This window comes from Leopardus geoffroyi, chromosome D3 (genome assembly GCF_018350155.1).
Source record: "Leopardus geoffroyi isolate Oge1 chromosome D3, O.geoffroyi_Oge1_pat1.0, whole genome shotgun sequence".
NCBI lineage: Eukaryota > Metazoa > Chordata > Mammalia > Carnivora > Felidae > Leopardus > Leopardus geoffroyi.
Genome location: NC_059339.1, coordinates 17,237,176 through 17,253,923, shown reverse-complemented (window position 1 = coordinate 17,253,923; position 16,748 = coordinate 17,237,176). Strand labels below are relative to the sequence as shown.

General features: G+C 46.1%; 1 protein-coding gene across 1 annotated transcript; it reads left to right on the top strand.

Moving 5' to 3' along the window:
- Positions 1–227: 227 nt before the first annotated feature.
- On the top strand, positions 228–15,185 carry LOC123588019 (2'-5'-oligoadenylate synthase-like protein 2). Its single transcript, XM_045458209.1, has 6 exons — positions 228–641; positions 6,164–6,452; positions 7,673–7,848; positions 12,162–12,403; positions 12,896–13,037; positions 14,520–15,185. The coding sequence occupies exons 1-6, from the start codon at positions 444–446 to the stop codon at positions 15,033–15,035; spliced, it is 1,563 nt and encodes a 520-aa protein (XP_045314165.1). The 5' UTR covers positions 228–443; the 3' UTR covers positions 15,036–15,185.
- The last annotated feature ends 1,563 nt before the right edge of the window (positions 15,186–16,748 follow it).

The window sequence follows — 16,748 nt, the reverse complement described above, 5'->3', positions numbered from 1 at the left end:
GAAAAGAAAGAGCTCAGTTCATCCTGGGCCTGGCCCTGAGTAGGGAAAGGATTAACAGAGGCAGGGAGAGAGAAAGGACCCTCAAGAAGGCAGCAGCTGCTTGGCGGGGGGCAGGGAAGGCCAGCACACTGGGAAACGCTCAAACTGAGAGTTAGTGAGTGATCTCCAGAGGGCGCTCGGCCCCACACTCAGCCCTTTTTTTTTTCCTGATCACGTAAAAACAGAAAGAAAATTACAGCTGAGCAAATTCACTTTTGGTTTCCAAACCCAGTGAGCGAGGCCTGGGAAAGAACCGCCTCTGGGCCTGAGGCCACCCGAGGAGGAGAGGAGGAATGGAATGTGTTCCCCCCGTCCTTTAGCCTTCCGGAGAAAGGCTAGACCCCTTACAGGGCAAGGCAGAAGCCCAGAGAATTCACCCCAAGGGGCAGCCTGGCCCTGTGGAGATGGAGCTCTTCCAGAACCTGTATGAGACCCCCGCAGACATGCTGTCCGCCTTTGTGGAGCGGAGCCTTCAGCCCGAGGGGGACTGGAAGGAGGAAGTGAAGGATGCCTGGCAGAGGATCGAACGTTTCTTCAGGGATCGATGCTTCCATGATGAGCTGGTTCTAGACCAGGAAGTCAGGGTGTTAAAGGTGGTGAAGGTGAGCCAGGGGGAACTTGAGTGGGGGACTTGACTCCCAAGCCCTGCGCTTGGAAACCATGTGACCTTGCGGGAGAGGTCATTTCATCTCTGGAAGCCTCATTACCCCCACCCCCCACCCCGTCTTTAACCTAGATTTGTTATAAGGAATAAATGAGTTAAAGCGTGGGTGTAGCAGGATGCTCGCAGAGAGAGTCGTGACACCCAGGCTTTTCTTTACAGGAAGCAACTTTATTCGTGCTATCACTGATCAGTTGGGTTCCTACCGGAAGAAGTGAGCCCCCAATGCCACGTGGCGTGGTTTTTCATATATTTTTTACTTCTTTGTCTCCCATATATGGTAACACACAAACGTGTAGTCTGGTTGAGTGGTTTCATGTTACAAGGTTGTGAGGGATGTTGTCATATATGCCTATAGCCAGGTTACCTTGAGGTGTTTTTTCCCCCCGTAGGGAGGGGACCCTACCGCGTGGACAAGTGCTTTTAAACAGTAAATCATCCTATAAATCTGAAGGATGGTAAGGGATGATGATGATTATTTGAGATCAAGCTGGTTGCCAGGGTGGCAGGAAAAATATGGCTAAGCTTGCTGTCTCTCTCAAAATAAATAAATATTTTTTTAAAAAATCTACCTAGCAATTAGGAGTACTTAATAGATTAAACGGACTGACCATGTAATTCAACACTCCCTTATATCATGGTTTTTCCTGGAAAGTACTAAATTGTAATACAACTTTTAACATACCACCCTATGTCAAAAGTGCCTTGACCATCAATCAGGCTAGGTTTTGCTAATTTCGCTAGATGAAAGATATCTATGAACCTAAAAAATAATAATAAAGTAGCCAATTACCTTACCAACAAAATAAGTTTATTCAGGAAAAACAAAGAATGGCAACTCAACACAGGCCAGCTTGGGCAAAACCATAATAAGCAAGTCCCACCGCAAAGTAGAGGAGGAACTTACCGGAAAGAAGAGGAAGGTGGGAGGGATTGTTCTGAAGGAAAAGCTGGTCAGAGTAATGAGACTTTCTCATTGGCTGAGTTGCAGGGGTAGTCGGTTCCTTGCAGAAAATGCAACGTGCATCTTTTTTGGGGGGGGGGGGGCGGGGCACTGCAATTGATGTGTCTGTTTACAATTCTGTTGGGGTCTGTAATTGACAATTCCTGCAATTGATATTGAGTGGTACCGCTCCTCCTGCTGGCCTCCCCCTCTGGCCTCAGACCCCATTTTGTGAGGTCTCCCTTAATTTTCATATATCTAAAATTTACTTAAGTAAATCAGGCTTTGCCTTGGGGGTGGTATGGCTGCCAAAGGAAGGACCCGCGGCTTTAAGGAATTTTTTTTTTTTTTTAAGAATCTTTAAATAAAGGGTGGAAACCAAAGAGTCAGGGGTGTCACCAGCATAGCATGAGCTTCCAAAATGGAAATCAAGAATTACAAACTCTCTAGTTAAAAAGATACAAACTTTGCACCGCCGGACTCAGCCTGTTCCACATAGCTGAATTTCCTGGAGGGACTGTAATGTATGCTTTCAGGACCGAAAACAAAAAAAAAAAGAACCAGAAATGGGACACATATTCTCTGAAGGTCTGAAGGGTGGGTTTGAAAGTGTTCAAGTATTTTAACATATGTCGCAAAAAGAGCTCTTCCATGAATTTGAAAGTGCTGTGTTTCCATTGGAGATGCACGTTGCATTTTCTACATGCCATTTATGTTACTTCGAATACCCCTGCCTTGAAGTTCCCATTCTCACTTTCAGGGGTATGTGTCAAGTGGAGACTATTTGAAGAAGAAGAAGGAAAAAATCACTTTCCCTTTCCCTCTTGTTCTCTCAATGATCTTTATTTCCAGAAGTTTCAATACTCCTGGAATAACTATGTCCCAAGTATTTTGAGCTGTATCAGAAATGCCTAGAGGGGCGCCTGGGTGGCGCAGTCGGTTAAGCGTCCGACTTCAACCAGGTCACGATCTCGCGATCCGTGAGTTCGAGCCCCGCGTCGGGCTCTGGGCTGATGGCTCAGAGCCTGGAGCCTGTTTCCGATTCTGTGTCTCCCTCTCTCTCTGCCCCTCCCCTGTTCATGCTCTGTCTCCCTCTGTCCCAAAAATAAATAAACGTTGAAAAAAAAAATTAAAAAAAAAAAAAAAAGAAATGCCTAGAACGAATGTTTATGGAGTTAAACACCCTGTTTGGATAAACACTGGTAAACCAGCAACTGCAAAAAGGACACACGTTGGTAATGAATGTTTCTGTTTCTATGTGAGGAGGAAGGAAGAGGTTACATTGCACCAATTCAACACTTCCTTCTCTCTGCCTTTCTGGACCTTGGTAAGCACTAGACTTTCTAAGTTGCATCTAGTTGTCATGATTCCGTCTATCCATATGGTGGTGAGAGTACTGTGACTTTCTTGAGTTAAATGTACCGATACCATTGGGTTTCCTACCATGAGTGACCTAGAGAGTCTTCTGGGACCAGCAGTAACTTTTGCAAAGATACCCCCTGCAGTGCTTGATCACGGCCATCCTTTGACATCTATATTCTTCCTTTTACTATTCTGTTTCCTCAGGTCAAGGAACCCGATGCCAAAATCAAGGCTATATGGGAACCTGAGATCAAAATTACCTCATAATTAAAAAAAAATTTTTTTTTCACATTTATTTATTTTTGAGACAGAGCTTGAACAGGGGAGGGGCAGAGAAAGGGCGACACAGAATCTGAAGCAGGCTCCAGGCTCTGAACTGTCAGCACAGAGCCTGATGTGGGGCTCGAACCCACGAACCGCGAGATCATGACCTGAGCTGAGGTCAGATGCTTAACCGACTGAGCCACCCAGGTGCCCCATGATTTTTAAAAATTATACAAGTAATTTCTGGCACCAACCCAGATGAAGTAAGGCTCTTACAAACTCTCACACAAATTATAGCTAAAACTCTGGGCAGACATCAAAAAACAAGTGTTTAAGAACTCTGAAAAGTAAACAACGTTAGGCAGATTTGGGACCGAAGTCAAAACTCAAATAACAACCTATAACAAAGGTGGTTATAGTGGAGCAAACTAGCAGTACCTGGAACAACATGGATGGATGTCAAAAGCACTGTGCTCAGTGAAAACAAAAAGCCAGCTTCTAAAAAGTCCCATACAGTACAATTGCCTTTGTGTCCTTCTTGAAATGACAGCATTATGGAAATGGAAAACAAATTAGTGGTTTCTAGGGTTTAGAGATGGGGGGGGGGGCAGGTGGTTAGGCCTCTAAAAGAGCAGAAGGAGGAAATACAATGAGATAGTTCTGTATCCTGATTTCAGTGGTGATTGTAGGAATCTACACATGCATAAAATGTCTTAGAACTATATGCCTTGCGTCGATGTTGATTTCCTGGCTATATTTAGATAAGGTGTGATCGTTGGGAGGAAACTGCAGACCTGTCTAAACTATTTTCCTGCATACCTGTAGTTATTTCAAAATAAAAATCAATTTATTGTGCGGGGGGGAGAAGGGCCAGCCCCCTTCCCTGCCTACTGAAGGAGACCCCCAGATCCCCCTTCCTCAGAGGACATGTTCATTTCAGCGCTGTTTACCCAGCCAAGGAGCAGAGACAGCCCCTCAGACGTAGCAACAACCCCCGGAATTTGGGAGTATTTATTTTTCTTTTAATGTTTATGTATTTATTTTTGGGAGAGCGATAGAGGGTGAGTAGAGGAGGAGCAGAGAGGCTGACAGAATCCCAAGCAGGCTCCACGCGGTCAGGACAGAGCTCGACGTGTGGCTCAAACCCACAAACCGTGAGATCATGACCTGAGCCGAAACCAAGAGTCAGACGCTTAACCGACTGAGCCACCCAAGCTCCCCGAAATTTGAGTCTTTAAAAATAACATTCCCCAGGACAGGGGAACAAATAAATAAACTTTATTTAAATATATATATATATATTTATACATATGTGTGTATGTGTATATATATATATATATATATATATACACACATACATAAGTATATATATACATAAGTGTGTGTGTATATATATATATATATATATATATATATATATATAAACTTAACAACATATATAACATTCCATAGGACAGTGGCCGCCTTTCCACACTTTGGCGGAAGAGGACACATTTTCTCCTTCGCTTGTTGAGGTTTCTTTTGACTAAATATTAAGAACATGTAGTTTTCTAGTTCATTCCCTGCAACTGCATCGGCACTAAGTAGGGGGAAAGGACAAGGCAGGAGGAAGATCATTTGCAGGTGAACTAAGGGCAGGCAGGACTTTCCATCCTCAGTCCCCCTCCAGTAGGGGGACCCCATCCTCACTTTGTACCGGGATTTCGATGCTTGTCCATGACATCCAAATTCCTTTTCCCTGCTTCTTTCTTTTCCAGGAAAGTTTATTTAAAAAAAAATTTTTTTTAATGTTTATTTAATTTTGAGAGAGACAGACTGACAAACAGAGCGTGAGTGGGGGAGAGGCAGAGAGAGAGGTGGGGGGAGACGCAGAATCTGAAGCGGGCTTCAGGCTCTGAGCTGTCAGTAGAGTCTGACGCGGGGCTCGAACTAACAAACGGCGACATCGTGAGGCGCCCCCAGAAGGAGAGATTTGCGATGCATCTTTCAAGGCTACCGCTGTGCCTTGTTCTATGAACACATATGTTACCTACACACTGGAATTTCCAGCATCCCTGCATACCCACACATCCGCACACACAAAGTCCAAAAAATGTATTTGTGCATACGCACACAAAACATGTGTACAAAATACATATGTACAAGTATGGTTGTCTAGGCCAGAGCTGTCCAATAGAACTTTCCCAGTGATGGAAATGTTCTATACATGTGCCCTCCAATGTAATCATCACTCTCTGTGGGCGGCTGTTGAGCACTTGAAGTGAGGCTGGTGTGACTATGAAACTGAATTTATAAATTTCATTTCATTTAAATTTAAGTAGCCACAGGGGCACCCAGGTGGCTCAGTTGGTTGAGTGTCTGACTTCGGCTCAGGTCATGATCTCACAGTTGGTGGGTTTGAGCCCCACATCATCGGGCTCTGTGCTGAGAGCTCAGAGCCTGGAGCCTGCTTCGGATTCTGTGTCTCCCTCTCTCTCTCTCTCTGCCCCTCCCCCACTCATACTCTGTCTCTCAAAAATAAACATACATTAAATTTAAGTAGCCACATGTGGCTCTTGGCTACCATGTTGGACGGCACGCAGTTAGGCATCGAACATCTCTGGAATGAGCTAGAAGAAGCTGGTAACTGTGGGGGCCTCTGCAGAAGGAGCTTAGGGCCTGAGGTACAGGAGGGTTTTACGTTTCATTTATATTCTTTGAACTGTTTATCATGTACTTAATTTTTCTAAATGAATGAAAAGATGTGGTCGGCAAAGGCCACCATGTATGGAGGAAACCAGGAGCTCCTTTTGGTACCTGTGTAAACAGCCTAACATGAGGCCCCTGGCTTCACCCCAGCCTCAAAGCTTCAGTCCCCAGGGGAGGTGAAGCTCCAACATTACTGTCCTCCCCAGGGTGGATCCTCCGGGAAGGGAACGACGCTGAACTACAGCTCCGACGTGGACTTGGTCTTGTTCCTGAGCTGCTTCCCCAGCTTCCAAGACCAGGCAGAACACCGTGCATCTGTCATCAGTTTCATCGAGAAGAGACTGACTCAGTATGGCAGGAGCCTGGCCTACAGCATCACCATGGTCCCGCAGAGAGAGACGACCAGGGTCCCCCGCTCCCTGTCCTTCCACGTCCAGGCCAGGAAGAACAGTGAAGCCATTGGAGTGGATGTGCTCCCAGCCTACGACGCTCTAAGTAAAGACAACAATGGGGCGGGGCCAGAGAAACTAGGCAGGGGCCCTCCACCAACCTGGCCTTGGGGGAGGTTTGGGAAAGTGGAAGCCAGAGCGGGGAGAGTGGAGTTTGCCTTTTTTTTCCTGAAGGGCTGAGACTGGAGCTATACCTTGAAGATTAATTCCTTCTATAAACTCATGTGTTTCCATGTCCCGCTGCCGGGGAGTTAGGGAACTTCTGGATTCCCACCCAACCCAGGGAGGAGACTCTTCTCTGACCTTCTGGGAAACACCAGGGCAAATAGGCACTTCAGGGTCTGTGGAGTTAGCTTGGAATCTTTTTTTTTCATGTTTATTTTTGACAGAGAGAGCATGAGCAGGGGAGGGGCAGAGAGAGGGGGGGACAGAAGATCCCAAGAGGGCTCTGCACTGATAGTAGAAGCCCGACACGGGGTTCGAACTCACGAACCATGAGATCATGACCTGAGCCAAAGCCAGTCTCTCAACCAACCGAGCCACCCAGGTGCCCCTAGGTCGGAATCATTCTTAAAGACAGGGCTCTTGGGGCATCTGGGTGGCTCAGTGGGTTAAGCGGCCAACTCTTGATTTTGGCTCAGGTCATGATCTCACGGTTTGTGAGATCGAGCCCCAAGTCAGACTCTGTGCTGACAGTGTGGAGCCTGCTTAGGATTCTCTCTCTACCTCTCTCTCTGTCCACACACTCGCGAGTGTGTGCTCTCCCTCTCTCAAAATAAATAAACTTAAAAAAACAAACAAACCAGGGCTCTTAATGTCTTCAAATTTTGGCACTAAGACTTACTAACTATACGACCTTGAGCAAGCTATCTAACACCTCCAAGACTCAATATACCAGCCTGCCAAATGGCATAATGTCAGGTTGAACCATAGGAAATTGGCAACATTTGACCACGCTTGGGCCTCAAAAAGGGCACTCCCTATGGGTCCACTTAATTTTACCTGCTGCATGGAGCTGTTCTAAAGATTCCGTGAGCTTAACCCAGTGTCTGACTCATGCTAAGTCTTTGGTCAATGGGAGTTCTTTAAAATCTATGTGACTTTTGAGGGGGCCACCAAACCCTCTAAGCTTCTGTTGGAAAATGGGAAACATAATGCTGTTCATGCAGGAGACAATTCATGTCCACTGGATACCTCGTGGTTTTATTTCCCATCTTCCTCTCCTCAAAGAGTGGATTTTCTCACACAGGTTCTTTTGTCTCCCAGGAAATTTTTGCCCGGACTCGAAACCATCTCCGGAAATCTATGAAGATTTGATAACCAGTGGCGGCCACCCTGGGGAGTTCTCGCCAAGCTTCACAGAGTTGCAGAGGCACTTTGTGAAAAGTCGCCCTGTCAAGCTGAAGAACCTTCTGCGACTGATGAAACATTGGTACCTGCAGGTGTGGGGCTGGGCTACCGGGCTGGGAGGTGCAGGGACAACAAGGAGGGCAGGTGCACGCTAACATTTTTTTTTTTTTTTAAGAGAAAAAAATGGAAACAAGCCATCTCCGAATAGAGCTAAATAGGGACGCCTGGGTGACTCAGTCGATTAAGCATCCGACTTCGCCTCAGGTCACCATCTTGTAGTTCGTGAGTTTGAGCCCCACATTGGGCTCTGTGCCCGCAGCTCAGAGCCTGGAGCCTGCTTCGGATTCTGTGTCTCCCTCTCTCTCTGCCCCTCCCCGCCTCTGTCTCGCAAAAAACAAATAAATACTTCTAAAAAATTTAAAAAAAAAGAATAGAGCTAAATAGTGTAGGCAGGTGATGTAATTGGAAACTGAATTGTTGGGATTTGGACAGCATTTTGCATTATTGTGGCTGTTCTTTGTTGTTGCTCTATTCTGTTAACTTTTTTTTTTTTTTAACATCCAAGTTAGTTAGCATATAGTGCAACAATGATTCCAGGAGTAGATTCCTTAATGCCTCTTACCCATTTAGCCCATCCCCCTCCCACAATCCCTCCCATAACCCTCTGTTTGTTCTCCATATTTAAGAGTCGCTTCTGTTTTGTCCCCTTCACTGTTTTTATATTATTTTTGTTTCCCTTCCCTTATGTTCATCTGTTTTGTCTCTTAAAGTCCTCATATGAGTGAAGTCATATGATTTTAGTCTTTGTCTGACTAATTTCACTTAGCATAATACCCTCCCGTTCCATCCACGTAGTTGCAAATGGCAAGATTTCATTCTTTTTGATTGCCGACTAATACCCCATTGTACATATATACCACATCTTCTTTATCCACTCATCCATCGATGGACATTTGGGCTCTTTCCATACTTTGGCTATGGTCAATAGAGCTGCTATAAACATTGGGGTGCATGTGTCCCTTTGAAACAGCACACCTGTATCCTGTGGATAAATGCCTAGTAGTGCAGTTGCTGGGTCGTAGAGTAGTTCTATTTTTCATTTTTTGAAGAACCTCCATACTGTTTTCCAGAGTGGCTGCACCAGTTTGCCTTCCCACCAACAATGCAAAAGAGATCCTCTTTCTCTGCATCCCCGCCAACATCTGTTGTTGCCAGAGTTGGTAATGTTAGCCATTCTGACAGGTGTAAGGTGGTATCTCATTGTGGTTTTGATTTGCGTTTCCCTGATGATGAGTGACGTTGAGCATCTTTTCATGTATCTGTTAGCCATCTGGATGTCTTCTTTGGAGAAGTGTCTATTCATGTCTTTTGCCCATTTCTTCACTGGGTTATTTGTTTTTTTGGGTTTTGAGTTTGATAAGTTCTTTATAGATTTTGGATACTAACCCTTTATCTGATATGTCGTTTGCAATTATCTTCTCCCATTGCGTCAGTTGCCTTTTAGTTTTGCTGATTGTTGCCTTCTCTGTGCAGATATTCTCTTAACTTCTAACGCACCGTGCCTTGGTCACAGCCTCTTGGTTTCTAAAGGACAATTAAATGGTTCCTGACATGCACAAATGTGATTTTCCACAGGCTTCAGACCTCAGGCATTTCATACAACAGTAAGAAGAAAGCTACCACGTATCAACCTTTTTTTTTTTTAATTTTTTTTTAACGTTTATTCATTTTTTGAGAGACAGAGAGAGACAGAGTGTGCGCAGGGGAGGGGCGGAGAGAGAGGGAGACACAGAATCCGAAGCAGGCTCCAGGCTCTGAGCTGTCAGCACAGAGCCCGACGCGGGGCTCAAACCCACAAACCGTGAGATCATGACCTGAGCCAAAGTCAGACGCTTCACCGACTGAGCCACCTAGGCGCCCCGCTATGTATCAACCGTTAATTGTCTGCCGTGGTCTATGCTGAGTGCTCTGCATATTTTTTTCTCAGTCTTTCCAACAGCACTGTAATGTATGTATTTTTCATCAGCCCCATTTCGGGGATGAAAAAGCCAAGGCTCAAGGGCTAAAGTTGGGCTGAGATTTGAACATAAAGGTGCCTGCCTGTGTGCTCTTAATCAACAATGCCACCTGGCTTTTTACAATAATAATTTATTTCATGGGGCTCCTGGGTGGCTCAGTCGGTCAAGTGTCCAACTCTTGATCTCTGCTCAGGTCATGATCTCATGGTTCATGGGTTTGAGCCTCGCATCAGGCTCTGCACTGGCAGTGTAGGGGGTGCTTAGGATTCTCTCTCCCTCTCTCTCTGCTCTTCCCCCGCTCTCTCACTCTCTCTCTCTCTTTCAAAATAAATTAAAAACATTTAAAATAATAATAATAATAATTTTTTCGTAATCATAATTTTCATAATAACAATTATTTTTTCTGATTATTTGTATGTTACATTGGGCTCATGAAAAATTCAAGTGATGAAAAAAAGCATAAGAGAGAAGGCAAAATTTACATGAAATGCGGGGTGCTTAGATGGCTCAGACGGTTGAGTGTCCGACCTCGGCTCAGGTCATGGTCTCACAGTTCCTGAGTTTGAGCCCCACATTGGGCTCTGTGCTGTCAGCTCAAAGCCTTGAGCCTGCTTCAGATTCTGTGTGTTTCTCTTTGCCCCTCCCCCACTCATGCTCTGTCTCTGTCTCAAAAATATATAAACATTAAAAAAAAATCTGTTAAATTTACATGAGATGTGTGAGATGATACTAATAACATTTTTGGAGACTATGCCTTACGCCCCTCTTTGTATCTGTGTTCACACAGCTCATGCCTGGAGCTTACTTAAGTGGAATCCTATCACGTGTACTCTTTTTATGGTACACTCTTTACAAAAACGCACTTGCTTACGGACCTTTGGAGTTGAACTTTGGGGACTTAACCTGTTCATGTATTTTGCATCTTCTCCCATTGGGACATTTTCTTATCAATGGAAAGACCTTTTTGTAAATATTTACCATTATTTCTCATGTGTTGCAAATATTTTTACCAATCGACCGCTCCTCTATGGATACGAAAGTTATCGTATCTTTGACAATACAATTATTTCTAATTTTTAAACTACACAAACAGGGCTGACTTTTCTGGGTTGTAGTTTTTCTATCTTGCCAGCAGTGTGTAGGTGGTCTTTTAATTTTCTTCTAATGTGTCTCATATATATTTTTACTCCATTTGCAATCTATTTTGGTATTTGGTGTGACAGTGGGATCATCTTTATTTTCTTCCAAATTGGCTGACAAGTTGCGCCAGCATCATTTGTTGGATTATGCATTTTTTTTCCCATTGTTCATCACCCTTACCGGTTGTTAAATTTCTGTATCCACTGGGCACTCTGTTGTGTTACACTTGGCTACGGTTTATACTGACACCAAAAACACACCATTTGGGGGACAACTGCTTTCTAAGTCATATCTGAGAAAACAAATACCAACCTCTCTGTTTTTCTTTTTCATAATTTTCTTGGGTCTCCTAAGCATTTATTCCTGTATTTGAATCTTTTTTTTTTTTATTTTTTCAACGTTTATTTATTTTTGGGACAGAGAGAGACAGAGCATGAACGGGGGAGGGGCAGAGAGAGAGGGAGACACAGAATCGGAAACAGGCTCCAGGCTCTGAGCCATCAGCCCAGAGCCCGACGCGGGGCTCGAACTCACGGACCGCGAGATCGTGACCTGGCTGAAGTCGGACGCTTAGCCGACTGCGCCACCCAGGCGCCCCTTCCTGTATTTGAATCTTAAGATCATTTTTCTCCCACTAAAAAACACCAGTGGGATGCTAATTGTAATTACAATAAATTTCTAAATTAATTTTTGAGGCATTGAAAATTTCCCATGATTACACCTTCTCCATCTTTCAGTTTGTTCCGATTTTGTTTTATGTTTTCAGTGTGTCGATGTGTTTTTGTTTTTAATTAGCTTCCATATACACTATATTATATTGCCTCCCCCATTCCGACTCACTGGCCCAGAAGGTCCATGAGAGGCCTCGGTTTCCTCTTTCATTGAAATTTTGATGGCCCCAGAACATAATCCATCTAGAGCCCAAGCTGCTGGGCTCATTTCAGATTTCATGGATGTGCTACATAATCCAGATGTAAAATGGAGTTGACAAAATAGTTATTTTATTTTTATGCAAGCTCTATACCCAACATGGGGCTTGAACTCACAACCCTAAGATCAAGAGTCAATGCTCCCCTGGCTGACCCAGCCAGGCACCCCTGAAGTTGACAGAATATTACTGGGACCTGGAAACAGAACTGGAAACTCCCAGTTGCCAGGGTAGCAATCTCATATCCATTCTCTCTGTCTCCCTCCCTTCCTCCCTCCCTCCCTCTCTCTTTCCCTCTCCCCACCCCTCAACCCCGCAGTACTTGAAACCTAAATATCGAAACAAAGCATTGCCCGCAAAATACGCGCTGGAGCTACTGACCATCTACGCCTGGGAAATAGGTACAGATGAAAGTGAGAACTTCAACCTGGATGAAGGGTTTAGAGCCGTGATGGAACTCCTCATAGATTATGAAGACATCTGCGTCTATTGGACCAAGTACTATGATTTCCAAAATGAGACTGTCAGAATCTACATCAAACAACAGTTGAAGGAATGCAGGTGAGTATTACTGTCAGCTGCAAGGAATAGAAAGCCCAACTCATGCAAGTGTCAAAATGAGGGGAAGTTACTGGCTTTTGTAACTGAGAAGTCCAAAGATGAATGCAGCTTCAGGTGTGATGTGATCCAGATGTTCACTATGTCCTCAGGGTCCCATTCTGTGAAATCTGCCCTTCCCGGCGGGGGGCGGGGGGGGGGTTTACCTTGGAATTCAGGCTCATCTCTTCATGACTTCCATCTTTTCTAGTCTTCTCATCTGAACTCCTCCCTTCCACTGCAAGAGGGAGTACACCTTTGTCCTAGGATTCTAAGCAGAATCCCCGAGGCTCACTCTGATGGGGTTACAGTTTGTAACCTAATCCAGTCGTGAACCGAGAACTTGAGCTTGCAGGAAGGCTTCCCTTCACACAAGCGTGTACGATCCCATAGACTTGAGTGACAGAGGCCAGGATCCTAAGTGTGATGGAGATCCACTCCCTTTCTCTCTCCCAGGCCAGTGATCCTGGACCCAGCTGACCCTACCAACAACCTGGGAAAGGAAAAGAGATGGGACCTGGTGGCCAGAGAGGCTGCTCACTGCCTGAGGCAGGCCTGCTGTAGGAATGAAGACCCCAGCCAGGGCTGGCATGTCCAGGTACAGTCACTGTCCCCAACCCCCAGTCATGATTCAGTGATGACTGCATGTCAACTCCCCCAAGAATCCCCTCAAGGGGCACCTGGGTGGCTCAGGTCATGATCTTGTGGTTCATGGGTTTGAGCCCCTCTGAGCTGTCAGCACAGAGCCTGGAGCCTGCTTCTGATTCTGCGTCTCCTTCTCTGTCTGCCCCTCCCCTGCTTGCACTCCGTCTCTGTCTCTCTCTCAAAAACAAATAAGCATTTAAAAGAGAGAGAGAGAGAGGGATCAGGGCACCTGGGTGGCTTAGTCGGTTAAGCGTCCAACTCTTGGTTTCAGCTCAAGTCACGATGTCACCGTTCATGAGTTCAAGCCCCACATCGGGCTCCGTGCTGACAATGCAGAGCCCGCTAGGGATTCTCTCTCTCCCTCTCTCTGTCCCTCCCCCACTCACTGTCTCTATCTCTCTCCAAATAAGTTAATACGTTTAACAATTTTTTTAACATTAATAAAAAAGAAAAAATGTAAAAAAAAAAAAAAAAGAAAGAGAAAGAGACTTAATAGACGCAACCGAAACAGTCGGTGAGGAACACAGGATTTGACCACAGACAACAATACCAGTGGTGAAGGCCCCTGGGCACAGCTTTTCCTGCACCATCATAGCAGTCTTGGGTCTGAACACTACATAGGAATCCAGGCTTCAAAGACCCGGACTATTAGCTCATCTGAGAGCTGATCTCCCCCACCTGCCACTCCCAGAGCAATCTTGTTGTCCCTCCCGCATGTCACATCCCGTGGGAAAATTCTGAGGCTGGCCTCAAAGGCAGATCTGCGTAACCATATAACATGAAGTCCAAACCAGGATATTTTTGAGCATGAGATGGGGTGAGGCTAATTATGCCAAGACAAGGCACATACACCTGGACTGCCCTAGACCAACAGGAACATCGGGTCACCCTGGATCAACAGCTGTGTCATGCATGATGCAATGAATGAAAGTACCGTAGTTTTTATGACCACTACCCACCCTACTGAAAGATTCTTTAGGCTGCTCCCAGACTTTTGCCATCACAGTGAATATCCTTGAACATATGGCCCAGTGCCTGACATCTGTTAGGGTATTTAACCTAGAACAACCCTCTGATGCACCTGTGGGGTAGGCGCAAATGTCATCCCCGTGTGACAGGTGGGGACTCTGAATAACGCCACACAGGAAGAGTGGCTCTTTGGAGAACGGTTGCCACTTGTTACTCTGATCAGGGTGAGTCACAGGACAGAGGGTGACCCAGTGGTCCTGTAAGCCTAGGGCGACCGAATGTTCTGTTTTGCCTGGGACAGTCCTGGTTTATACCCGTTGGCTGCGATAATCATCGATAGCCCCTTTTTCTACTCCAAGTGTCTTGGTAGGCGATACATCATATCATCGGTAGACAAGAAGAGGAGGATTTGGAGGCAACAGCCACGACCATCACGTATCCTTGTCTGCTCCTCCTTCCCTTCCAGCCAGCAAGAGAGGTCCAGGTGATGGTGAAAAAGACAGGAGAGGAGGCCTGGACATTGTCGGTGGACCCCTACAGTCCCATCTGGAAGATGAAAACGGAGATCAAGAGGACGTTTGGCCTCAGAGGGCAACAGCGTCTCTCCTTCCAGGAGCCGGGAGGGGAACGGCAGCTGCTCAGTAGCCAGCGGACGTTAGCCCATTACGGGATCTTCTCTAAGGTTAGCATCCGGGTGCTGGAGACCTTCCCTCCCGAGATCCAGGTCTTTGTGAAGAACTCTAGCGGCCAGAGCAAGCCTTATGCCATCCACCCTGACGACTCTATCTACGCCTTGAAAGAGAAGATTGAGGAGGCTGGAGGGCCTTACGTGGAGGATCAGTTACTAAAGTTCCAGAATCGGAAACTGAGGAATCACTGCAGCCTCTCAGACCTGCAGATCAAAGACTGTGACACCATCATGCTCATTAGGAGAAGCCACAGGCCCCTAGGAGTGCCCACGGTCGGGTTGTACATGATATAGACTTCTATGGCCCTCTTCCCCCACCCACCCCCTTCTACCCAGGCCACTGTGATTTTCTGAAGCATAAATATGAATAGACCCTTCCCCTGCGTGAAGTCCTCCAATGGCCCTATTACCTATGTAATAAAGTTCAAGTTCTTTTGCTTGGCATTCAAGATCCTTGACAATGTAGCCCTTGCTTACCTCTTAATCTCGCCTCACCACGCTCAAAACACACCAGATGTGCCCGAACCGTTGCATCCAGAGCACTGAATGCCGGATCATACCTCCATGACTGTGAATCAACTCTTCCTTTCCCCATGCTTTCGTCTTTCAACACGCACATCTCTAAGTCAATCTCCAAGTATGGACCCCAGACCAGCAGAATTGGCATGTCCCCTGGGAGCATCTTAGAAATGAGATTTCTCAACAACTATGTCAGATTCACCCGAGTCAGTTCTTGGTGGTGGGACTCAGCCATCTGTGTCTCAACAAGCCTTCCAAGTCATTTTCTGCCCCTACGCCCAGGTCAGACCTTCCGTGAAAGCACTTGGGACCCTCATTGTGTTCCCGTGTGGGGATCATAAGTCTCCCTGATTTAAAGAGACTTGACAAGAGCCTTATTCCTGTGTCCCCGTGGTCTAGAATGCTGCTGGCCTGATGTACATGTTCAGCACGTACTTGCTGAACAAACAAACGAACCAAAGAATGACTTTGAATTCTTCCCTATTATCTTCCTGACAGTCTCAAGCCAGTTCTGTTTTGGAGAGCACATGGTTTGGACTGCTCCCCCACCCGTCCCCCAGCTACGTCTCATTCTTTGAGATTACCCATTCTCCCCCATACAAGCCCGGTGCTGGAGTCGTAGACCATTCCATGCTCCTACCCAATAGCTTCACTCATCTGTCCAAACCTAACCACCCAAAGGAATCAGCTGACCCAGCATAGAATCCATCTATTGGCTTTACTTCGCCTATCAGATTTTGAGTCCTGGTGGGTGGGACCAGTTCCCAGTATAGTTAAATAAGGGTGAACATCTAAGCAGAAATGCAATCAGAGCAGATCAGCCTCAGCTCAAGTCTACAGGTGAGTAAAAAGACACCCCTCCACGCAGACAATGGAGCACTGGAGCCACGCATAGCAAGAGAGAATCCAAAGCCCTTACACAGCCCCAGGGAGAGACACTGCGGGGCGGGGGCTGTTAGACCTGCCCTTTTAAAAAAATCGGGCGCCTGGGTGGCTCAGTCAGTTGAGCGTCCGACTTCGGCTCAGGTCATGATCTCACAGTTCGTGGGTTCGAGTCCCGCGTCGGGCTCTGTGCTGACAGCTCAGAGCCTGGAGCCTGTTTCAGATTCTGTGTCCTCCTCTCTCTCTGCCCCTCCCCCACTTGCACTCTGTCTCTCTCTGTCTCAAAAATAAATAAACATTAAAAAAAAACATCAAATCCCCCCCCCCACCTTTCATCAGTCTAAATTGAGCAGATCACAGCGGATCAGGTGTGCCCCAAAGCCTTGACTAAGATCTGCTTCTGCAGCTCAGTAAAATTCTATTTCTTTGTTCCTCACTAAATTCATAGTTCCATGTGTTGACATGGCATTGACACTAAGATTCTCTACCACCATGATGTCATTGGATCCCTATCCCCCACCCCAACCCGGGAAGTCCGATGGAGGAGTAGGATTAACACCTTCTCTCCCGTTTTACAGGTGAGAATCCTGAGGGTTAGAGGCATTC

Bases quoted from the DNA above. Each gene is read 5' to 3' on its own strand.
- LOC123588019 (XM_045458209.1), top strand. From the start codon at position 444: ATGGAGCTCTTCCAGAACCTGTATGAGACCCCCGCAGACATGCTGTCC. The intron at 6,453-7,672 runs GTAAAGACAACA...TTTGTCTCCCAG, and splicing joins CCCAGCCTACGACGCTCTAA to GAAATTTTTGCCCGGACTCG. The intron at 12,404-12,895 runs GTGAGTATTACT...TCTCTCTCCCAG, and splicing joins CAACAGTTGAAGGAATGCAG to GCCAGTGATCCTGGACCCAG.